Source organism: Odocoileus virginianus, chromosome 6 (genome assembly GCF_023699985.2).
Source record: "Odocoileus virginianus isolate 20LAN1187 ecotype Illinois chromosome 6, Ovbor_1.2, whole genome shotgun sequence".
In the NCBI taxonomy this organism is placed as follows: domain Eukaryota; kingdom Metazoa; phylum Chordata; class Mammalia; order Artiodactyla; family Cervidae; genus Odocoileus; species Odocoileus virginianus.
In genome coordinates this window covers 27,569,597-27,594,291 of record NC_069679.1, presented here as the reverse complement: position 1 = coordinate 27,594,291, position 24,695 = coordinate 27,569,597, and the positions used below count along the sequence as shown (strand labels likewise).

General features: G+C 41.3%; 1 protein-coding gene and 1 non-coding gene across 4 annotated transcripts in view; both read right to left on the bottom strand.

Annotated features, from left to right (window-relative positions):
- The window catches only part of STARD9 (StAR related lipid transfer domain containing 9), a 117,608-nt gene extending 92,987 nt beyond the window's left edge, over positions 1-24,621 (bottom strand). For all 3 annotated transcript variants that reach the window (XM_020906740.2, XM_020906741.2, XM_020906744.2), the window contains exons 1-3: positions 24,490-24,621; positions 19,488-19,557; positions 17,590-17,706 (exon numbers count right to left, since the gene is read on the bottom strand). In XM_020906740.2, the coding sequence (XP_020762399.2) occupies positions 17,590-17,706; positions 19,488-19,557; positions 24,490-24,536 (234 nt within the window). In that variant the 5' untranslated portion in view covers positions 24,537-24,621. The remainder of the gene's footprint in view (positions 1-17,589; positions 17,707-19,487; positions 19,558-24,489) is intronic.
- On the bottom strand, positions 16,458-16,564 carry LOC139035841 (U6 spliceosomal RNA). Its single transcript, XR_011488545.1, has one exon. It is a non-coding gene; the product is annotated as a U6 spliceosomal RNA (small nuclear RNA).
- Positions 24,622-24,695: the final 74 nt, after the last annotated feature.

Sequence of the window (24,695 nt, the reverse complement as noted above, 5' to 3'; positions counted from 1 at the left end):
AGAGTGAACATACACATTTTAGGAATCAGTGAACTAAAATGGATGGAAATGGGTGAATTTAATTCAGATGACTATTATATCTACTACTGTGGGCAAGAATCCCTTAGAAGAAATGGAGTAGCCCTCATAGTCAACAAAAGAGTCTAAAATGCAGTACTTGTGGGCAATCTCAAAAACAACAGAATGATCTTTGTTCATTTCCAAGGCAAACCATTCAACATCACAGTAATCTAAGTGTATGCCCTAACCACTAGTGCCAAAGAAGCTTAAATTCAATGGATATATGAAGACCTACAAGACTGTCTAGAACTAACACCAAAAAAAGATGTCCTTTTCATCAGAGTGATCTGGAATGCAAAAGTAGGAGGTCAAGAGATACCTGGAGTAACAAGCAAGTTTGGCCTTGGAGTATAAAATGAAGCAGGGCAAAGGCTAACAGAATTTTGTCAAGAGAAAACACTGATCATAGCAAATACCCTCTTTCAACAACACAAGAGATGACTCTACACATGTACATCACCAGATGGTCAATACCAAAATCAGACTGATTATATTCTTTCCAGCCAAAGATGGAAAACTTCTATACAGCCAGCTAAACTTAGACCGGGAGCTGACTGTGGCTCAGATCAGGAGCTCCTTATTGCAAAATTCAGGCTAAATTGAAGAAAGGAAGGAAAACCACTAGGCCATTCAGGTATAACCTAAATCAAATCCGCTTATGATTATACAGTGGAAGTGAGAAATAGATTCAAGAAATTAGATCTGGTAGACAGAGTGCCTGAAGAACTATGGATGGAGGTTCATAACATTGTATAGGAGGTGGTGACCAAAACCATCCCAAAGAAAAAGAAATGCAAAAAGACAAAATGGTTGTCTGAGGAGGCATTACAAATGACTGAGGAAAGAAGAGAAGCGAAAGGAAAAGGAAAAAGGGAAAGATATATCCATCTGAAAGCAGAGTTCCAGAGAATAGCAAGGAGAAATAAAAAAGCCTTCTTAATTGAACATTGCAAAGAAACAGATGAAAACAATAGAATGGGAAAGGCTAGAGATCTCATCAAGAAAATAGGAGATACCAAGGGAACATTTCAAGCAGAGACAGGCACAATAAAGGACAGAAATGGCAAGAACCTAACAGAAGCAGAAGAGATTAAGAAGAGGCGGCAAGAATACACAGAAGAACTATACAAAAAAGGTCTTAATGACCCAGACAACCACAAGAGTGTGGTCACTCACCTAGAGCCAAACATCCTGGAGTGTGAAGTCAAGTGGGCCTTAGGAAGCATCACTATGAACAAAACTAGTGGAGATGATGGAATTCCAGCTGAGCTATTTCAAATCCTAAAAGATGATGCTGTTAAAGTGCTGCACTCAATATGTCAGCAAATTTAGAAAACTCATCAATGACCACAGGACTAGAAAAGGTCACTTTCATTCCAATCCCAAAAAAGGGCAACGCCAAAAAATGTTTAAACTATCACACAATTGCACTCATTTCACATGCTAGCAAAGTAATGCTCAAAATTCTCCAAGCTAAGCTTCAACAATACGTGAACTGAGAAGTTTCAGATGTTCAAGCTGGGTTTAGAAAAGGCAGAAGAACCAAAGATCAAATTGCCAGCATCTGTTGGATCACAGAAAAAGCAAGGGAATTCCAGGAAAACATCTACTTTTACTTCACTGACTACACAGAAGCCTTTGACTGTATCAATCATAACTGTGAAAAGTTCTTCAAGAGATAGGAATACCAGACCACCTCACCTGCCTCCTGAGAAACCTGTATGCAGGTCAAGAAGCAACAGTTAGAACTGGACATGGAACAACAGACTGGTTCAAAATTGGGAAAGGAGTATGTGAAGGCCGTATACTGTCACCATGCTTAGTTAACTTACATGCAGAGTACATCATGCAAAATGCCAGGCTGGATGAATCATAAGCTGGAATCAAAACTGCCAAGAGAAATGACAACAACCTCAGATATGCAGATAATACCACTCTAATGGCAGAAAGTGAATGGGAACTAAAGAACCTCTTGCTGAAAGTGAAACAGGAGAGTGAAAAAGTTGGCTTAAAACTCAGCACTCAAAAAAATAAGATCATGGCATCCAGTCCCATCACTTTATGGCAAATAGATGGGGGAAAAGTGGAAACTGACAGATTTTTTTTTTCTTGGGCTCCAAAATCACTGTTGATGGTGATTGTAGTAATGAAATTAATGGACACTTGCTCCTTAGAAAGTTAGACAAATCTAGACAGTGTATAAGCAGCAGAGATTTCGCTTTGCTGACAAAGGTCTATAAAGTCAAAGCTATGGTTATTGCAGTAGTCATGTATGGATATGAGAGTTGGACCATAAAGAAGGCTGAGTGCCAAAGAATTGATGCTTTCAAATTGTGGTGCTGGAGAAGACTTCAGAATCCCTTGGACAGCAAGGAGATCAAACCAGTCAATCTTTAAAAATCAACCCTGAATATTAATTGGAAGCTGAAGCTCCAAGACTTTGGCCACCTGATGCAAAGGGTCAACTCATTGGAAAAGACCGTGATACTTGGAAAGAATGAGGGCAGGAGGAGAAGGGGGCGACAGGAGATGAGATGGTTGGATGGCATCACCAATTCAATGGACATGAGTTTGAGCAAACTTCAGGAGATAGTGAAGGACAAGGAAGCCTGGTCTGCTGCAGTCCATGGGGTCACTAAGAGTCGGATGTGATTTAATGACTAAACAGTAACAACATCTTGGGTCAGAATAGGTAAAATGAAGCATCCATTTGCTGTAAAGTAGGAACTATTTGTTGCATCTCAGAAAGTGACTAAGTCAACTAGAGTTATTTGAGGGGTTCAGGAGAAAACACCCTGACTCCACCTGTAGACAGCACTTGCTTCAGACACAAAATTTAAAATAGATGGTGTTCTCCATATCTCAGAGAGAGGCATCAACAGGGAGGCTTGTAACCACATGTTTCTCTTTATGGTTCCTGGATCCTTTCTTATGATAAATGCAAAGTTTAACAATTCAAATTCTTCTAATTGTCAGCTAATTCACATCTTACTTCAAATATCAGAGGCAAGCGCATAGTCAGGAGAAGTTAGCGCACACAACCGGTGGCAGGGGTAGTGGAAAGACCAAGGGCTTTGCAGGCACCAGGTCTGGGTTTCAATCTGAACTCCACCTCTTAGTAGTGTGGACCTAAAGAACTTACCCTAACCTCTTTGAGCCCTGTTTTTCACATCTGAATAACAGAGATGATAATAACCCACTTCATGGGGTTGCTGTTTAAAAGTGAATGAGGAATCAGGTACTCAGTTCAGTACCTGGAATACAGCAGGTTCTCAAACCATGGTAGTTTTTTCTTTCTTGCCACTTATAGGAGTCTTTCATGAGAACATTCTCCAAAATTAAACATTACTTTTCCCAACCCTGAAATCAAGTCTCTAAACTCCATGCAAATAGTGCCAGATGCTTATTAAAGGAGGAAGCTGCTTCTATTTTCTCAAAAATCTTTAATGTGGGAAGGAAAGGAAAAGCAATACCAGCCAGAAACCACTACATGTTTGTATTTTAAACCATAACACCACCACAAGCAAGATGAGGTTAGTTTAATAAGGAAGGAATAGTAAAGAGAAAAAGAAAAGTAACTGAGGGTTTCCATTTCGGTCAGATCTCTTCTCATCTGAGCAGAACCACTACCCCCACCAACAGCACGGAAGCCGCACCGGCTCTTACCCCACACCAACTCAGCATGTATCCCCAAAAGTTTTTCCACTTTGTCTAACCGCCCAACAACAGAGGCAAGAGTTGAGCAATGAAATGACTAACAAAGGAATAATCTCCCACTTCCAGGAAAAGAAGCAAGAAAAATGAGTTCGCATATACACTTCTTTTACCCTCCTGCTCCTGCGGACCAGACGCAAGGGGCTGTTTGTATACAGATAATCATCTTATGAGTGAGTCCAACCAGTTCTGCCCTGAGCCCAACTTCCTAGCAGCTCTGCCTTTTCCAACTTCTAAATACAGTCTGAGAGATGCCTGGGCACATCTGGTCACCATTTGATTTCAGGCTTCTATTGTGTTCATCTGTGGGGGGAGGTGAATCTATAAATAGCTCATACGCCTCTGCCTCACACTTGAAAATTGAGAAACCATCTACTCTGCCTTTCCTGCAGAGAGAAGAGAGGTTTTTATTGAACCCAGCTCCCTCGTAATGATCAGAAATCAAGTTAATATTCTGTATAGCCAGGCTCAATCAAATGGTTCATAAACCTATTTTATAAGACTAAGTGGTATCTAGAATGAAACCAGAAGGGAGTGAATCAAGTAAAGATGAGAGAATGACTCATGTGATGCTTTGAGAAGTCACTGATCTTTTTGGAAACTCACCAAACTGTGTAGTTAAATCCACGCATGTGAACCACCACCTTCAAGTCTTAAGGCCCTTCTCGCCATTGGAAGAGAACTACATGTTTAAATCCTATTCAGTACTGAAAAGAGAAATCACCCTGTGGACTAGACTTATTGACAACACTCCCACTCCCAGTGAAAAAAGGTGAATCTCTCTCTTCAAGATTTTTCAAATGTTTAATAAATATTTACTACAGCATTTATTTACCACACTGTAAGGTAATTAACTCTATGTATCTGTCTCCCTCAAGAACTAAGTTTTTCATGGGTAAGTATAACATCCAACTCTTATTATTTCCAGTGCCTTGCACAATTCTTGGCATGTTTTTTCAGCAGATGTAGGTTGAATGAATGAATGAATGAAGAAGGTGAAATAATCACGTATTATAGGATCTTAGTGAACTTTCACAAATAAGACATCAAACTTCATGTTGATTTAATGGAGAGGTAAGAGAAAAGGGTTAAAAGGTAAAAGTAAACAAAACAAAGATATAAACACAATGTTTCCCTTCATCCCCACACCTATACAGGATTCTGCATGGGTCTGTGCTAAATCGCTTCAGTCCTGTCCAACTCTATGAGACTCTATCGGCTTTCACCTGCCAGGCTCCTCTGTCAATGGGATTCTCCAGGCAAGAATACTGGAGTGGGTTGCTATGACCTTCTCCAGGGGATCTTCCCCACCCAGGGATAGAACCTCACTCTCTTAAATCTCCTGCATTAGCAGGCAGATTCTGTACCACTAGTACCACCTGGGAAGCCCCTGCTCAGGATTCTAAAAAGGCTATTTTTGCTGGAAGCTGACCTTATGTAAATATGTGTAAACCACAGACTAATTAGAGCCAGGATACAATAATGACCACCCCTAACTTCAGATCTTGGAAAAGAAATTTCTGAAACACTATATATAGTTCTGGCACAAAAGTACAAATAGATCAATGAAATAAAATAATTTTAAAAGAGACCCCAGGTATACATGGGAATTAAGCAAATGATAAAAATGGCCTTTTCCTATTGTTGCAGGAAGGTGGACCCCTTCCAGGGCCCAAAGGGGGGCTTTTCCCTAGTACTCGGAAATGAATTGTCCAAGGAGACACACCTGCTGACAAGAGACTGTATTGGGAAGGGGTGCCTGGGCGGAGAGCGGGAGGGTGAGAGAACCCAGGAGGACCGCTCTGCCGTGGGGCTTGCAGCCTCAGGCATTATGGTGACGGGATTAGTTTCCAGGTTGTTTCTGGCCCGTCGTTCTGACTCAGTGTCCTTCCTGGTGGCACACGCATTGCTCAGCCAAGATGGATGCCAGTGAGAAGGATTCGGGGAGGTGGTCAGACAGGGGGCATCTCCTTTGACCTTTCCAAAACTATTCCTATTGGTGGTGGCTTATTAGTTCCATGTTCCTAGTAAGGAACCACCTGTCATAAAATAACTCATCCACATGGTTACTATGGTGCCTGGCCAGGATGGGCAGCTTCAGTCAGTGTGTTTCCCCTAACACTATCAGTGGAGAAAGGATGGATGTTTAAGCCCCACCTCATTTCCTTCACCAAAAAAATTCAAATGGATCAAATATTTAAATTAAGAAGATAAATTTATTAGTATACCAGAAAAAAAAATAGCAAATACTTTCATAACTTCAGAATGACAAGCCCTTCTAAGCTTAATATACCAGGAAGCCACAGAGAAAGGTCAATAAATTTGACTACATTTAAACACACACACAGGGGGAAAATCACAAAATCAAAACAAAAGTAAACAGGGGAAACATCTGCAACATCTATGACATGGAACATTTTCCTTAATATTCTAACTGCTCTTAAAAATAAGAGAAAGAAAGAAAAAAAAAAGAGAAAGAAAAAAATAAATAAGAGAAAGATGAACGGTACAGTAGAAAAATGGGGGAAAATACATGAACACATAATTCACAGGCAACAAAGTATGCAAATGGCCCAGAAACATACAGAGATGCTCATCAAATATAACAAAAAGAAAAGCTAAAAATAGGATACAATTTCTAATAAGACAGGCAAAGATTAAAGAGTTTGATAACACCTAGTATTGATAAGGAATGTGGTAAAGTATTCTGACACACTACTGTTAAGCATGTAAATTGGTACAATCTTTTGGGAAGGAAATTAGACAACAATATATTAAAATTTAAAATATACTACTCTCCGAACAAGCAGCTGCACTACTAGAAATTAAAGACGCTCACTCTAGTATTATAGAGAACAGCAGACATATAATATAATACATATTATATAATAGCAGGAATCCATAATTATGGAATTATAATTTTATATCATATAATATATTCAAACCATACATCACTAGAAAAATAATTAAACTACAACACCTTTGTACAATGGAATTCTATCTAGCATTAAATCAATGAGGTAGAACAATAGGTACTGCCAATAAATTAAGGCCAAGATAAGGTGATAAAGTAAAGCCAGTTGAAAATAAAATATACAGTGTAAGACCGTTAGTACTTTTTTTTTTTTTTAAAGATAAGTGGTTACCTCTGAAGAATGAGACCAGTAGGGAGGTATGAAAGAGGAGGGGTTTCGGTTTTTACATTATACCCTTCTGGACTGTTTGAACATTTTCCAGTTAGCTTGTATCACCTTTATAGCAAAATAATAAGTAATATTAGTATTTATTAAATATTAAATTTTTAAAATATTTATTAATATTAAATATTAATATTTAAATAATATTAAATACTATTAGTTTTTAATAAACTAATTAATCTACTAACACATTTTATGCAGCTGTCTGCTTTCTGCTGTGCAAAGAACTAGAAAGAGACCAGTCCCATTTCTTTCCGACACTTTCTGAACCCTTCTTGGAACACTGCACTTAGAAGAGACTTTTTGTTGGTCAGCTGGACTGGCTCCCCCCAAACAGAGGACCATTGAAAGGTGCTGAGAGGAGACCTGACACGGGCTCACTGTGCAAGTGTGTGGGAGACAACTTAGCACCCGGCAATGCAGACCAGGTGGCTCCCACTGGAAACGCTTACTGTTATCAGTCTGCCTGTGAACACGTGTTCACTGTGGTGGACACACAGACCTTTTGTTCAAAGGGCTGTTGTTCATTTTACATCATCTTGTTCAGGTGATTTTGCAGATCAGTTTTTCCAAAGATCCTCAAAGTGATCATCTCCATCATCATGCCTCTCATCTTCAAGCAATTAACTGACAATCCTTTTAAACCCAGGACAAATTCAGGTATAAAGGAAGTGGAATACAGGGCAACTTCTCAGCACTGCAGAGCAGCAAGGACATGCCTCAGGACCTCTATCTGCATTTATGCTTAGGCTGCCCCGTTTCCAGCTGACTATCAAGCTTTGGGCATGCCGCTCCCATACACAGGCTAAATCTCAAGGACTCCCCAGGCTAAATCTCAAGGACTCCAGATAGTACCAGAAATTCCTGTTACCCTTGGCTCACAGAGGAGAAAAAAAAAAATCCAAACAAGCTTTTGCATCTTATAAGATTTCTCTCATTTCTGCTCTTCATTTTTGTACAGGCATCCAGCACCAACAGTAAGCATTAAAGTGTCAAGGATCTCAGTTCTTCAGATTTTTTTGTAAGTCTAAAAGCTACCCTTTAAAAATTGACAATCGAGTTTCTAGAGAGGGGAAAAAATGAGTTTAGATGAAGCCAAAAGAATGACCTTATTGCTTTAAAATCCAGCCCATGGACATGCTTATGGAGCCAAGCAGCTGTGCTGTTGGCAGAGGGAATGTGCTGAAATGAAACACTCATGGTAATCTCCCTTCCCCCACTCAGGCCCACAGAGCCCCATCCAATTATTGCACAAAAAGGCTTTTTCTTATAAAATTCTCTCTCTTCTACTTCTGTCTCCATCTTGGTTGGGAAGAACTAGCACTAGCAATGGAATGTACACAGCTCTGCAAATATTCATGAGAAAAATCCTTTGACGCCCACACGCTCCCCAGCTGCCCTAGCACATATATGCACTAGGGAAAGGGATGCACAGAGAAATTCATAGATGTCTGTGGCTCTCTAGCTTAGGCAAACTGCAAGGCCTTCTCAAAATAGGCCATAAGATTCAGGAAGGCAGAGTCCTGCTTGTCTCTCATGCACTGAACCATAAATGAAATTATTAGCCCAGTAACCACTGATAGATCATTTAAGATGTGCAGCACTGGAAATGCAGAAACAAAGAGAACTCGTATAAATAGTGCAGCGTTTGAGAGCTTGGGACTTCGGAATCACACAGTCAAAGGTTTGAACCCTGGCTCCATTATTTGATTGTGTGACCGTCAAGCCAGCTACTCAACCTATCTGAGCCTGTTCTTACACCTAAATTGGAAATGATATCTCCTGTAAAAAATGGTATAATCCCAATCCCTTTGTGAACTCTCCAATTCCTTCTCACCTTAGTTTCTTCTTCATGTTTTCCCCTTCTGCTCTTCTAAGGTCCCTCCGCAGTTTCAGTAACTCTTCCACCTTCTTTCCTCTTCTCCAAAGCCTTCATTCACATTGCAAGTACAGCAGATACAACAAAAGTGAGGGTCATACTCCTCTCTACCTCATCCTTCTTACTTTCTGAGGCAGGAGGTCATAGATCAATTATCCTCTTATAATGGGGTGCAGTCCCCAAGATAGAAATGTTATTTCTGTGGAAGCCATTAAGCAGCCCCAGCCTGGTCACAATGTTGTTGTCGTTGTTCAATTGCTAAATCGTGTCTGACTCTTTGCAACCTCGTGAACTGCAGCATGCAAGGCTTCTCTGTCCTTCACTATCTCTCTGAGCTTGCTCAAACTTATGTCCATTGAGTCAGTGATGCCATCTAACCATTTCATCCTCTATTGTCCCCTTCTCCTCTTGCCCTCAATATTTCCCAGCATCAGAGTCTTTTCCAATGAGTCAGCTCTTCCCATCAGGTGGCCAAAACACTGGAGTTTCAGCTTCAGCATCAGTCCTTCCAGTTAAAGGGTTGATTTCCTTTAGAATTGACTGGTTTGATCTCCTTGCTGTCCAAGGGACTCTCAAGAGTCTTCTCCAGCACCACCGTTTGAAAGCATCCATTCCTTGGTGCTCAGCCTTCTTTATGGCCCAACTCTCACATCCATACATGACCACTGGAAAAACTATAGCTTTGACATACAGACCTTTGTGGCAAAGTGATGTCTCTGCTTTTTAATATGCTGTCTAGGTTTATCATAGCTATTCTTCCAAGGAGCAAGCGTCTTTTAATTTTGTGGCTGCAGTCACTGTCTGCGTTGATTCTGGAGCCCAAGAAAATGAAATCTGTCATTGTTCCACATTTTCCCCATCTATTTGCCATGAAATGATAGGACTGGATGCCATGATCTTAGTTTTTTGAATGCTGAATTTTAAGCCAGCTTTTTCACTCTCCTCTTTCACCTTCATCAAGAGGCTCTTTAGTTCCTCTCTGCTTTCTGCCATTAAAGTGGTATCATCTGCATATGTGAGTTGTTGATATTTCTCCCAGCAATTTTGATTCCAGCCTGTGATTCATTCAGCCTGGCATTTCACATGATGTACTCTGCATATAAGTTAAATAAGCAGGGTGACAAAATACAGCTTTGAGGTACTCCTTTCCCAATTATGAACCAGTCCATTGTTCAACACCCAGTTCTAACTGTTGTGTCTTGTTCTGCATACAGGTTTCTCAGGAGGCAAGTAATGTGGTCTGGTATTCCCATTTCATTAAGAATATTCCATAGTTTGTGGAACTGCTCAAATTGAACAAAGTAGGGAAAATCACTAGCCCATGCAGGTATGACCTAAATTAAATCCTTTATGATTATACGGTGGAGGTGACAAATAGATTCAAGGAACTAGATCTGGTAGACAGAGTGCCCAAAAAACTATGGATGGAGGTTCATAACATTGCACAGGAAGTAGTGACCAAAACTATCCCCAAGAAAAAGAAATGTAAAAAGGCAAAGCGGTTGGCTGAGGAGGCCTTACAAATAGCTGAGAAAAGAAGCGAAAGGCAAAGGAGAAAGGGAAAGATATATCCAAGAGAATAGTAAGGAGAGATAAGAAGGCCTTCTTAAGTGAACAATACAAAGAAATAGAGGAAAACAACAGGATGGGAAAGACTAGAGATCTCTAAGAAAATTGGACATGCCAAGGGAACATTTCATTCAAAGATAGGCACAATAAAGGACAAAACTGGCAAGGACCTAACAGAAGCAGAAGAAATTAAGAAAAGGTGGCAAGAATACACAGAAGAACTGTACAAAGAAAGCATATGTCACATTAGAGAACCTATAATAATAGGTGCTCAATGCCCCCACATACTACTAGATGGCTACAAAGCCATGTCCTCATCTTGATGGAGTACAGAGCCAGGGAGAGGCCCAGTCTCAAGAACAAGATCTTTCCTTGGGATTCTGTTAAGCAGCACACTTCCTGCCCTGCAGGAAACTCTGTGTTGCAGTTCATGACCCTGTCACTGGATTAAGCAACAGGACTTCCCATGCAACATCAAGCACAATTCTGGACTAACCAAAAAGAAAAAACACCCTATAATTGCTATTTTTGTCTCTCTACGCCTTTATCCTTCAAATATGTGTCTCCAGCATTTCTTCTAACACCAAAATTCTGGAATTCTAAAGTCAAAACTATTTAGCTGGGTTCAAAAACTCTGCACAGGTACTCTTCATGTCCTAATTACAAACAGTCCTTTGCAATTTAATCCGAAATTTCTCTATTTTTTCCTTTCCTTTTCTTTATTTTTTTGGCTGTGCTGCACAGCTTGCGGAAACTCAGTTGCCTGACCAGGGATTCAACCTGTGCCCTCAGCAGTGAAAGCACAGAGTGCAAACCACTGGATGGCCAGGGAATTCTCTTCTGTTTTCTCCTAATGGCAATGAAGACCAGCTTGTTTTAACGCTGCATAAACTTAAAATCATCATGCTCCATACTTGTAAAGCACTATTGTCACCTGACTTTCCTGTCTCCAAAGCAATGTTCCTTCATTAAATAATCACACACATGGCGTATACTACACTGACAGTAGCTTTCCTCTTGGTTCCTGCAGCCAGCCCTTTAACCATTTTGGGGTGTGTGGGGTTTTCCTCGGAAGCCTCTCCAGGCTCCTAACATCTTTAAACTGGAGTCCAGGACTGGAGAATATGTTCACCAAAGAACCTGTAACACAAACATACATGCATGCATGCACATCAACACACACACATCCACTGCCCTCCATCCTGGCCCCTGCCAGGGCTCTTTGAGGGTAAGCAATGGATGGTCTTTCTGTGTTGTGTGAAGTTCAGCATATTATGGACATGTAAACAACAACAAACATAATCACAGTGCTACTAGAATTTCAGTTTTGAATTTGGTAGCTGTGGGGAGGAAATCTCTGCTCACTCACACAATTTTTCATGTGGAAAAGCTACAGGCATTTTAGGCATTGTGTTTTAGCCAAATAACAAAAGCACTTTGAAATAAAGATTCCCAGGAGTATAGAAGCAATTACGTCCCACAAGGGCTGGGTGGTTTTTTTGTTCGTGACTGGCTTTCTGTTGACTCAGTCTGCACTTGTTTTGACAGCCACTCACAGTCCTTGGTGGGTAAAGCTGAGCTAATGATCTTCATGGAAATTTTTACAAACACATAATCACCCAAACACAATATGCCTGAGCAGAGGACTCCCGCTCCAACAGATGTTCCTGACCAGGAGGAAGGGAGGGAAGTTAATTTTCCAAGTGGAGCATGCTGGTCCCAGAAGTGAGCACAACAGATTGAAAGAAGAGATTTTCAAAGCTAGTTCAGCTCTTAGAAAGAAGCATGAACCTTGCCTCTCTTGTATTGTGATAGTGATAATCACAACCCAAGCCACAGCACTCATGACCTCATTTACTCAACTTCTAGTTGCCAAGCCCTAGACTGAGCACTTCACATCATGATTTCTTTCCTCCTCACAGTGAAGTGAAGTGAAATCGCTCAGTCGTGTCTGACTCTTTGCGACCCCATGGACTGTAGCCCACCAGGCTCCTCTGTCCATGGGATTCTCGAGGCAAGAATACTGGAGTGGGTTGCCATTTCCTTCTCCACTCCAGCTAAAAAAACTAAGACTCAGACAGGTTAAGTTATCTGTCTGAAGTAAGCCAGCTATTAAGTGGCTATGCCTGAATTCAAACCCAGTTCTAACTTCAAGAGTGCTCAGTCACTCATAGTATCTGACTCTTTGTGACCCTGTGGACTGTAGCCCACCAGGTTACTCTGTCCATGGAATTCTCCAGGCAAGAATACTGGAGTGGATTGCCATGTCCTTCTCCAATACATTTAATGGGGGTACCCAAATCTGAAGTCTGTAAATGAATTCATCTACAAGTGAGGTTATGGCAAAATCAACAAGAAGTGAATTGCCCTGATGGATAACACATTGATAGCTCAATCTCTTGGGAAATATGGCATCATCTGCATGGAGGATATGATTCATGACATCTATATGTTGGAAAATGTTTCAAAGAAGCAAGCAGCTTCCTGTGACCCTTTAAATTGTCTTCTCCAAAATAAAATAAAATAAAATAAATTGTCTTCTCCATGAAGAGGAATGAAGAAAAAGACCACCCATTTTGTAGAAGGTGCGGATGCTGGCAACAGGGAAGACTAGATCAACAAGTTTATTAGAAGGATGAACTAAGGTATCTACCATAATTATTTTTGCAATCTAGTCAGTTAATAAACAACGACTGCTTTCAAATTGAATTAAAAAAAGGAATGCTGATATTCATTACCCCACGACTCTGATGTCAAATCAGATAGTATAATCCCCTGCCAATCCCCAATCACCATAACCTTTTCTCTCTCTCTCTTTCCCATCATCCTCTCTCCTCAATTTTCCTTCTCTTCCTTTTACTACAATACCTCTTTTTATATTTTTATAAAAGAATACAAACTTTGCATTCAGGTGATCCTACGTTCAAATCCAAGACTCATTTTCTTGTTGTGTGACTTTGGGTAGATCATGTAATCTCTTTAAGCCTAAATTTCCCCAACTACAGAAAGAAGATAAAATCTTCTCCATTTCAGGTTGCTGAAAGGATGGAAACAGATAATACGTAGAAAGAGAGCACCAGGTCACTAGTAGACTAAACGAGAATTTTTTAATGTTGAGAGTCAGTGAGGCTTGGTGGACATGACGTACAATTTAGAGTCAGACTGTCTTGGGTTTGAATCCTTGCTTCACTACTTATTTACTGGCTAAGTGACTCAGGCAAGCCTTGTAACCTTTCATGCCTCAGTTTCCTTATCTATAAAACGGAGTAAAAATATATGTTTGAAAGACTTTGGGGAGAGTCAAATGAAATGATAAACATTTAGGATCTGCAGGTGATTAACAAGGAAGCTGCCTCTCAGCAGAAGCAGCTGACTTGCTCTCTACAGGCTCATGTTTGTAGACACCTGATCTATGTGTTTAAGTGAGTCACCATTAAGGACTGGAAAGTACTAAAGCACTAAGGAATTTTAATCTTGAACTTATTTTTTGAGGCTGTAACAAAGCATAAACACAATGCAATGCAAAAGCCACCACAGTAAGCAAGGGTCTAGTCCTGCTTGGGCATTAACTGCCTGTATAAGCCTATGTTAGTTATACATTGTATCTGGAACATAAAAGGGTTGGCCTAGAAGCTGGGCCTTGTCTGAAAACATGTTTGATTGTCATAATTGGGACTACTACCAGCATCTAGAGAATAGAGGCCAGCAACACTGCTAAAGATCCTACAGTGCCCAGGACAGATTTCCTCACAACTAAGAATTACACAGCCAGAATATCAATAGTGCTGAGGTTGGGAAAGCCTGGCCTGGATGACTGCTGGGTTCCCTTCAAGCTCTAACACTCTAAAAGACCGTGAGCAGGAGACAGCACCAACACTAAATAGGTGACTTTTCATAAACATCTGTCATGCAATGATTTATGATGTTGCTCAAAATCCCCCTAAGACCAGTAGGGAAAATTTCAACTCAGATATCTGGGTATTTTGGAATCAGTGCTGTATTTCTGAGGGTGATGACAGTCCTTCCTTCAAAAAAGGAGGAACAATCCTCCAGGGACTTGGTGCCTCACCCTTTGCAGTTAGAATCAATGTTTTCAAAGCCATAAGATTCTTTTGGGGCAAGAAAATTATTTACATGAGTCTGAATCAAGGTCAGATTACAAACCACAGCAGAGGTGAATCTCAAGTATTCAATACATCAGGCTAAGTGAAGCAAGCCAGACTCAAAAGGCTACCTACTATTATATTACACTTATATAGCATTATGAAGCAGATAAAACTGTAGGGAAGAAAACATTTCCAGGGGGAGAACAGATTGACTACAAAGAGACATGGAAGATTTGGGGGATGATACACTATTTTATATACTTATTATAGTGTAAGCTGTACAATTATATGTGCTTGACAAAACTCATAGAACTATACACTGTATACTAAACGGTGACTTATATCAAAATTATACTTCAGTAAGACTGGCCTCTTGCCACCCCTCCCCCGTCCCCCAAAATATGATCAGAAAGACAGTAGAAAGGATTGCTGTATTTTGGGAGAGGAAGAACCAGATGACATATAAATTCTTTCCTATGCCAAGTCCTATTTTATAACAATCTGCCTCTCTTAACCCTGGTAACCTCAGAGCCATACTGACTAGCGTTAAAAGTCTGGGCTCCAATTTCTGTCAGAGATGAGTCCCTCCAAACAAATCAGGTGGAACTGAGTGTTGACAACATTCTGGAAACTCTGGCCCTTCTCCAGCCTGTGACAGAGATTCCTTTCCTTCCCTCTCATATACTACCCAATGAATGCCTTAGACTTTTAGTAAACAAGCCAGAATAAATTTTAGGAGGCACTGGTTTTATCTCTCTGCACAGGCTTCCTGTCCAAATCCCATTTGATCTTTCCACTGAATTTCAAATCAGGCAACAGAAAAGGAATCATATTTATGAATTCCCCTCCTCTATGAGATGGCTGGATGGCATCACCGACTCAATGGGCATGAGTTTGAGTAAACTCCGGGAGTTTGTGATGGACAGGGAGGCCTGGGGTGCTGAGATTCATGGGGTCATAAAGAGTCGGACACGACTGAGCTGAACTGAACTGATGGGCTTCTGGGTTTCCACTAGATAATTTTTACACACTTAAGCTACATAAATACAATATATGAGACTCAAAACAAAATTATACCTGTACACTGTACACTAAATGGTGGTTTTTGTTTTGTTTACATATACTTCCCAGATTATCTATCAAATGTTACACAAAATAGTTAATGTTTCTTATGTACAGAACAGTCCTAGGTATGCTATGGCCAAGAACAGAAGGAGCCACTGGAATGCTCACACTTTCTTCTAGAGACCACTGTCTTCGATGTCACAGATACAGTCACAATTGTGAACTGCTTTAGGAGTACCATCCTCTTATTTAAGAGTCAGTTCCTTTCCTGACTCTTCTTGGAGGATCTCAGTGGAACAATATGAACACCAGCAAACCAGTTACCTCATACACACTTGAGTATTGGGATAAAGTTCCAGGGTCACAAGACAAGCCTGGATCTGCAAGAGCCCTCATCCTCTAAAGGACAGAGAAGGCTTTGTCAGGGCCAGGTAATACCCACACTGCACCTGCTAAGCATTTATGACAAATAAACTGTGACTACAAAAGTGAGGTGCTCATATTATAACAGAAGGGACCAATAAAAATAACAAATCCCACAGTGGTCTAGGGTCTTGTTTCCACATGGTCCCCTCAAAAGGGAAGGATAGGGAATTACACTTCCATGGTTTAGAACTATCCAATCATCTTCAGAAGTCTGCACTAGCAGAAAAATCAGTACCAGTAGACCTCAGAGATGTTACAGGTCTGACTCCAGACCAACATAATAAAGTGAATAATTGCAACAAAGGCAGTCACATGAATTTTTTGGTTTCCAAGTGCATACCAAACACATATTTACACATATTGCCGTCTACTAAGTGCAATAGCAGTATGTTTATAAACAATGAACAAATCTTAATTAGAAAATTCTTTTTTTTTTAGCTTAAAAATATGGAACGCTTCACGAATTTGCATGTCATCCTTGCGCAGGGGCCATGCGAATCTTCTCTGTATCGTTCCAATTTTAGTATATGTGCTGCCGAAGCAAGCACTAGAAAATTCTTTAAGACTAAAAAATGCTAACCATCATCTGAGCCTTCAGTGAGTCATAGTGGTGACATGACCAGAGATAACCATAAAAATGGAATAATAATTTAAAAATTTAAATATTATGAGAATTACCAAAATGTCACACAGAGACACGAGGTGAACAAATGCTACGAAAAATGGCACACAAAAAAAAACAAAAAAAAGAAAAAAAAAAAAAAAGAAAAATGGCACAGACAGACTTACTCGATACAGAGTTGCCACAAATAGTCAATTTGTAAATAACGCAGTATCTATTAGGTGCAATAAAACCAAATTTCATAAAATGAGGTCGGCTGTCCTCTAAATCACTTAAACTTGATAACACGGTTTCTTTAGCATAATTAAGGAAAGTTTCACAAAGGACTGAAATATTTAGCAGAAAACACGCTTTGGCTTTTTATTCAAAGGTATATAGACTGATAGGCAATGGTTGTCTAGGGCTCCTCCCCAAATATATCCATTTTCAATACTTTTTCCTAAGGATATATTCCTCTAGTATTCTCTTTCTCATGTAAGAAAGAACATATGAAAAGCCAAAGAAATTATTTTTCTAATTTTAGAAAGGACCCTGGTGGCTGCTAGGATAAGAGCTACTGTCTGTGGTCACAGAAGTGAATCAGGCAAGGCTTGCTGGCCATCTCAGGGACCAAATGCATGACCTCTGACAGTGCTCCAACCAGGACAATGCTGCTGCTTCACAGAAACAGAAGTCCTATGAAGACCCCCTTGACCAGACCTGCTGCCTTAGAAATTTGTAGGAAAGCTAAGCAGCAGGAAGGATGACCAACAGCATTAGCCAGCAAAGGCTTAGCTCATCCTCTCAGTCCTCAGCAGATCTTCTGCAGATAACACTTCCCAGACCAAAACATCATTAGTTTCCGACCAACCTATCATAAGTAAGAAATAGCCAGGGCCCAGATTCCATGTTAATTTCCCAATGATTATCCAGTTATAAAGACCTTGAGAAAGTGAAGGAAAATGGCATTACCACATCCTGAGATGCATACTGGGGATCCTCTGGGTTGACTGACCAGTAGCAGTAATCAAAGCCAAACGCCACAACCTTCTCTCGGGAGTCGCCAAAGCCATTAGGTCGACTGTCCACCTAAAATTAAACACAGGATCTAGTACCTTCTCTACTGTAATATCAGAATCAAAGCAGAGGCATTTGATTCCTCTGCTTGTAGATAGAGATACCTGGACTGATCATGAGAACCTTTATGATATCTACATGAAAAGGGGGAAAAAAGTAACCTTTGTCTTCATCTTGTTAGATACAATGAAGCACCAGAGAATTAAATGTCTATCATATTATCACATATCTACATACAAACCAGCCCTGTGAGGCGTAAGACCACTTGGGAGAAAAAACCTCTCCTTCCCTGGGCCTCTTCTTCTTACTATCATTTCTTCTCTGAGTATTTCTATAGAATATACCAGTAGTGCATGAGTAATTCAGTCCCTGAATTACTGACAGGGCCTGACAGGCTCTGTCAACCTAGAGCTTTCACAGAAGTCCCTGGGGTATTCACCCCCAGAGAGCATGTTGGACAGAAGAGCTGGGCCCAATCCAACTGCTCCGTGTAGAAGAGGGCAGAGCCACAGCTTGGAATTGTACCAACCTCCAGGTACTGGGGAGAGTGACATTATTCACAGAAATGCCTATCTTATTACTTAATATTTAGATTCTGGACAGGGAGAAACAATCCCTTGAACTGGGTACTAAAACCCACAGTAGAATGAGGCTGACAGGATGATGAAGAGATTCTGAGTGGATAACTGGACTCAGAAAAGAGGATAGCTTGCCAGCAAGGTGAGCAGGGGGCAGATTAGAGTGTCATCTTGGCCAGGATTTATTCTTAAGAACCAAAAATATAAGCTCTCAGAACAAAGCAGCTGAAGTGATTAGGCAACAGAGATATAAATAAGAGACAGGAGAAAACGAAAGGTCTTTTGTCCCCGGGGAGCTCCTGTATAAAGTCTGACAGGTTTCTCTCTCAGCAGGGAGCTACTGACAAAAGGAAATGGATCACATCATGGGAGGAACACAAGAGTGGATGTGGCTGGGGGGACTGGGGTCCAGAAAACCCTCCTCCTGCAAGTCAGCTTCCTCAGCTCTCAGGAATGTCAAGTACCACCTGCAAGCTGACCACAGCGGCATTCACATGGCTGGCTGCCCTGTCCTCCACTCCTCAAGGCTCAGAAAGAAAGAATCCCTTCTACTTCCCCTGGCCTGGGAAAAGGAAGAATGGGATGGAGGAAATAAGCCAAAGGAAGTAGTAAGTGTGGGGAAGGAAGCTGCCAGTTGTGACTCAAAGATCAGTCAGATCTATGGAAGAATATTTACAGCAAGACTTGGGCTAGTGCCCAACTCTCTTCTGGGATCTAAAGTCTTTACTTAGCCTCACTATGGCTAAAAATGAGTTCTGTATTAGCAGATGAATGCTAAAACCCCTGCTAATGCTTCTCGATGAAGTGATATCCAATAAGAGGATTGAGCCAAAGTCTAATAGGAGGTCAGGTGAGTTAAACATATGCACAAATTGTCCCCCAACATGATTTAAGCTGGCCATGTGTTTACTTTCAAAATATCTACTACTAAAAAAAGAAAAAAAATATCTACTATTGGCCAGTTTCCAAAATAGCTGTACCCCATCTGGTAGAACTTGGGTTGCAATAACTACATCCCTGGAACTTCTTCCCTGTTATATTTTTATATTTGCTTTGTGGTTGGTCAAAGCTCTTCCCACAATTCCCCTTATGTGCCCTTTCCTCTTCCATTCCCCCTCTCTAAATGTATTTACATACACACCTTCACCCCAGAAGTCACTGTAATTAATACTAGCTCTTCAGGGGAAAGAAAAAGGAAAACAATTTCAGGCTTACCTTTAAATTCCTGATTTTTGCCACTTTGCCATTAACTTCCACAATAATTTTTCCCTCTTCTTTGATCTCCCTAGAAGCAAGACACAAACCCAGATGAGAGGAAATGTTGTTTTTTAAAATTAATCAGAAAAAGAGCAGCTGAGACCAGCACTATTGGGATAATATGTTTCCCTACTGCTGTCTCCACAACCGGTGTGTCTGAAGCAGTCCCCGAGCTGGCATGCTTCTCTGGATTGTTAGAATTCAGCTTGGGAACCATGAAGAGTCACTGTTATTGGGTACCATCTATGTGCTAAGCATTGTATTAAGTACAGTATACACTATACTTCATTCTATGCTATCCTCTTAACACACCCTCCTGACATAACTTCCTAACAGATCTTTTTTTTTTTTTTAATAAATGGAAAACTAAGGCTGAGAAAAATTATGTAACTTGTCCAAGGTCACACAGCTAGCAGTGGCAGAGCCAGAATTTAAACCGAGATCTGTCTAACCACAAAGCCATATGCCTCAGAAATCAGGCTTGGGAAACCCTGAGAGTATCCGCAGCACACAGCATGGCATCATTTCTCGTTTTCTCTGATATTTTGAGCACAGAAAATAATGAAAAAGGTTTCAGAGTCCTTTCTGTTGAGACCTGAGAACATATTTCCTAAATCCTTTACTTATATTATCTTCTTAAGTCAGAATAACAGCCAAGATCCTTAAGGGTCTTCGTAAATCGCGGTTATGCAGTAGCACTCCTAACAACTAACCAACCCCTAAGTCCACTTTAAGGGGTTAATTCAAGTGACTCATATACCGGAAGCCCGAAAGGAATGGAATACACTCCATTCTAGATATGAAATCTTTTTTCACAACATAAAGAGCTTTAGCTAAAATGCTTAAGGCCAGGGACTTCCTGGTGGTCCAGAGGTTAGGCATCTGCCTTCCAATGCAAGGATGTGGGTTCAATCCCTGGTCTGGGAAGATTCCACACGCTGTGGGGAAACTACTGAGTCCATGTGCCTCACTTAAGACCTGACACAGTCAAATAAATAAATAAATATTTTTAAATAAAGTGCTCAAGGCCAGAATATTAACAGATGGGAGTTAACTCACTGGCACTTTCTACTACAGTGAAAACTATCAATTAAATTATTCCTGGCCTGGGACCTGAAAGCTGAGAAAATATCTTCAGTGTCCCTTTTATCCTCCCTGCAGGTTCCCAGGATGTGGCCTTGAGGACTTGGGGAGAGGGGATGGCAAGGGATACACAGTGAGACAGGGGTCTTTAGATTTAAGATTGTTTTTGTAAACTAGTCAGTGTATTTGGAATAAAGTCCTGGAAAAAAATTTCCTTCTCACAGGTGGATGGCATTCCTGTTACTTAAACTTCCCCAAGGCTCTGATGCTCTTTCACATTTCATACTAGACAGAACTTAAGGCAGTAGGGATAATACTTTGTCCTCCAGGATTATTGAACTGCATCCCCTGCCCCAGCTCTCCTAAAGAAAATCTTTCAGTTTTGGTGTTAAGATCCTTTTTTTTTTCCCTTCTGCATTTAAAAGTAGGTTTTACTCTCCCTTTACCCACTATAAAATACACAGGCTATAGTAAAATTGAGCAACAAAGAAAGTAAGGGGGAAAACTTTTGCAAATCTATTTAATCTAATTTTTTTAAGGGAGTCCTTTCTTAAGGATTCACCTAGGACTCCAGCATAAAGCAGCCAAAATAAAAAAGGGTCTTCAACTTGACCTCTTGACAAAAGGATATGACACTATAGTTCGTCAGATGCCACCCCTTCCTTGCCTGGCCCACTGCCATTGGTAACCTAATGGTTCCAAAATATTCTAAGACAAAATGAAGACAAAGTTGAGCAGAAGAGAAAGAAAGAACACCAACCTCAACAGGGCAGTTGACTGCACAGAGTTCAAAGAAGTCTGCTGTGGCTACCACCACTTGCTTCTGGGGCCTGAATTCTACCAATAGACATTCATTCCTTAGGGTTAAAGGTTTTGCACAGGAATAAATCCTCAGTTACAAGTTGACTCCTAGGACAGTTTCTCAAAGTGTGGTCCACAGGCTTCACTCATCAGAATTATAGGAGGTGGTGGAGCTAGTTAATTTGAATTCCTCTTAACAAGTTGTATTATAACAAGCTCCCCAGGTTAACTGTATGTATCCTATAATTTGAGAATCACTGTCTTAAAAAATAGCCAAGCCATTTCCATTTGTTATCTACTCATTTATAAAATTTAAAAAGACAGCTAAGAACAAGGAGGAATAAAAATAGCTGTTAAAAATTATATAGCTAGCATTTTATCAGACACTTAAAAGCAGCCAGACTCTAAGTATTTTTAATGTATCCTTTCATTTAATCTTCACAAAAAACCATTGAAGTAGTTATACTATTTCACAGATTTAAAAAGAAGAGCACATAAAGGGAATATAGTTCATGATAATTACCTTTTTGCAAGGGCAGTGGAAAGTGTTCCAGAGCCTACAGTATTGGCCAATATGTTCTATCAATGATGAATGATTTGGGACAAACAAGTGGCAGCATCTTACAATAAGACACAGATTTTCTGATTATGGGAAACAACTGTGTGGTAAAAAGGAGCACACTAAAACCATTTTCCATATTATCGTTTTACTGATGGTCTGTACTAGTCCTACTAAGCAAACAGGCATTTGAGAAAGAAGTGCAATTTTTCTGTAATCTCAGGAAGGAGCAGCTGAGTCTGGTGAATGGAATCTTGGCTCTATCTACTTTTAGATCTTTAACAAGACCATTTTCTCATCTGGAAAAATAAAAAATGGAAGCTTGAGCTCCAAGATTTATTTCCAAGTAACACATAAGATCCAATGACTTTATTAACTGAATCTGTGCTGATTACTTTTTTGAAGGCTGGGACAAATCACATAATCAGTAAATAGCCTATACTGAGATGAGCCTCAGTGAAGGTGGTGGAAGTTAACAAACCCTGGAATACAGTGTGGTGAGAAGAGGGGAATAGTTTGGACTTCTTAGCTGGGGTCATGCTGGGTTTATTCATCCCGGCTCCTGAATCTTCAGCAGGTTATAATCCTTTCATATCTGGGTAACTGCAGTCTTGCCCTTCTACCCCTTGCTGCTCAAGGCTCTTAACCTGAGCTAAAAGTTAATAAGCTTTTCAGACTTCCCTGGTGGTCAATGGTTGAGAACCTGCCTGCCAATGCAGGCAATGCAGGTTCGATTCCTGGTTTGGGAAGATTCAGCAAGCCTGTGCACCACAACTACTGCACCTGTGCTCTAGAGCCCATGCTCCAAAACATAACAAACCACCTCAATGAGAAACCCTCTGGCCGCAACTAGAGAAAGCCCACTCACATTAGTGAAGACCCAGGACAGCCAAAATAATAATAAATAAAATTAAAAAGTTAATAAGCTTTTGTGCCCTTCTTTTCCCTTCACTTTTGTTTGACATGTTATTCTCTACTGTGGCTGCCAAACTCTTGTAAACTCTTCATTGTAGCATGTGGGATCTAGTTCCAGACCAGGGATCAAAATCAAACCCCTTGCATTAGGAATGCAAGGTCTTAGCCAATGGACCACCAGTGAAGTTTCCATTGCACCACTTCTGTCTTTTCCTACTTTTTTGCTCCTTTCCCTTATCACACTGCTCTCATTATTCTGTCAGCTGTATGACTTTTTCAAGCCAATCACCTCAAGTCAGGACAAACATAGACCCTGCTGTGCTGTGGTGCTGTGCTTAGTCGCTCAGTGAACTCTGTCCAACTCTTTGTGACCCCATGGACCATAGCCCACCAGTTTCCGCTGTCCACGGGATTCTCAAGGCAAGAATACTGGAGTGAGTTGCCAAGCCCTCCTCAAGGGGATCTTCCCAACCCAAGGATCGAACCCCAGTCTCCCACATTGCAGGCAGATTCTTTACCATATGAGGCACCAGGGAAGCCCTGCTCCTGCTAGAACCAAATTTTGTTCTGAGAGACAATGTCTTTTTCTGACTGCTCTGTCCAATTTTCAAGACATCTTGTGTCCTGGAAATTTTTTAAACCTCCCAAATAGTTCCAGTATGTGCCTTCAGGTCCCAAACCACATTCTGCCAGGTTTATCTCCTATCACTCACCTCCCTCCACACAGCCTCTCCTCAAAAGCCCTAAACTTTTCTGTTTCCTAAGAGCCTAAGTCCTTTGCTCTGTGTTCTCACAGAAATCTCTACACCTTCTCCTCCACCTGTCAGCAAACTAACGACTCTTTCAAAAGCGTTTGGGTTCAAACACCAAGACTTCTGTGAAGCCTTCCCTGACTTTCCAAACATGTGAGTGGAAAAATCAGTAAGCAGGGAAAGAAATTATGGACCCTGGATACCTCAACAGCTGAGTGTAGGATCAGATTCCCACATGAAAAAATGGGAACTGTCTACACTGAGGGAAGGGCTTAGAATGACTTCCCCCTACTTCACACTTCTGAAGTCGCCCACAGAACGAAACCACGATCTCTCTGAGCCTCAATTTCCCTCTTATGCCTTACAACCTGCTTTCCTCTACTTCTTCACAGAGAAACCCATGTGCACGGAGAAACTCACGATTCTCCCTCAGTCCTTACAGGTACTCCAGAGCCATCAAGAAGAGACAGTAGACCGCCGACCCCTCTCCCCACATAGAGATACTTCCCAGCCCTTCTCAGAGTATCCAGAAAGGCTCAACCTGTGCATCAAAACTTGAGCCACGCGCGGTCCCTCAAAATTCCTGCTGAGACACAGGGACTCCGGGGACACGGACAGGACAGCCCACCCCGAGGCTTTCCACTAAGTGCTCTCCGCCAGGGCACTAATCGAAAACCCAACCCAAGCCAGGCCTTGTCCCGGCCAGGCCTTTACGGTTTCCGGATGCTGGCCCCTTGGGCCACTTTGTGTCTGATTTCTCCGCGCCAGACTCACTGAAGGGAGAGGCGGGGACCTCGCCTTCCTTTCCGCTCACTTGACGCCTCAGGCGCCCCCTCCCGCCCAGACTCACCTCTTGCTGAGGGGCCGGACCCTCACCGCCACCCGCACGTTGGCCATCCGTCGGCCACGGCTCAAACCCCGCAGGTCTGCCCAGCTGCAGCATCCCGGGACCCAGCCCCAAGCCAAGCCAAGCCCCAGCCCAGCCCCAACCTGGGTCCAGCCCCGCCTGCCCCACGCGCCTCACAGGACGACCCCGCCCATATGCGGGCCGACGCC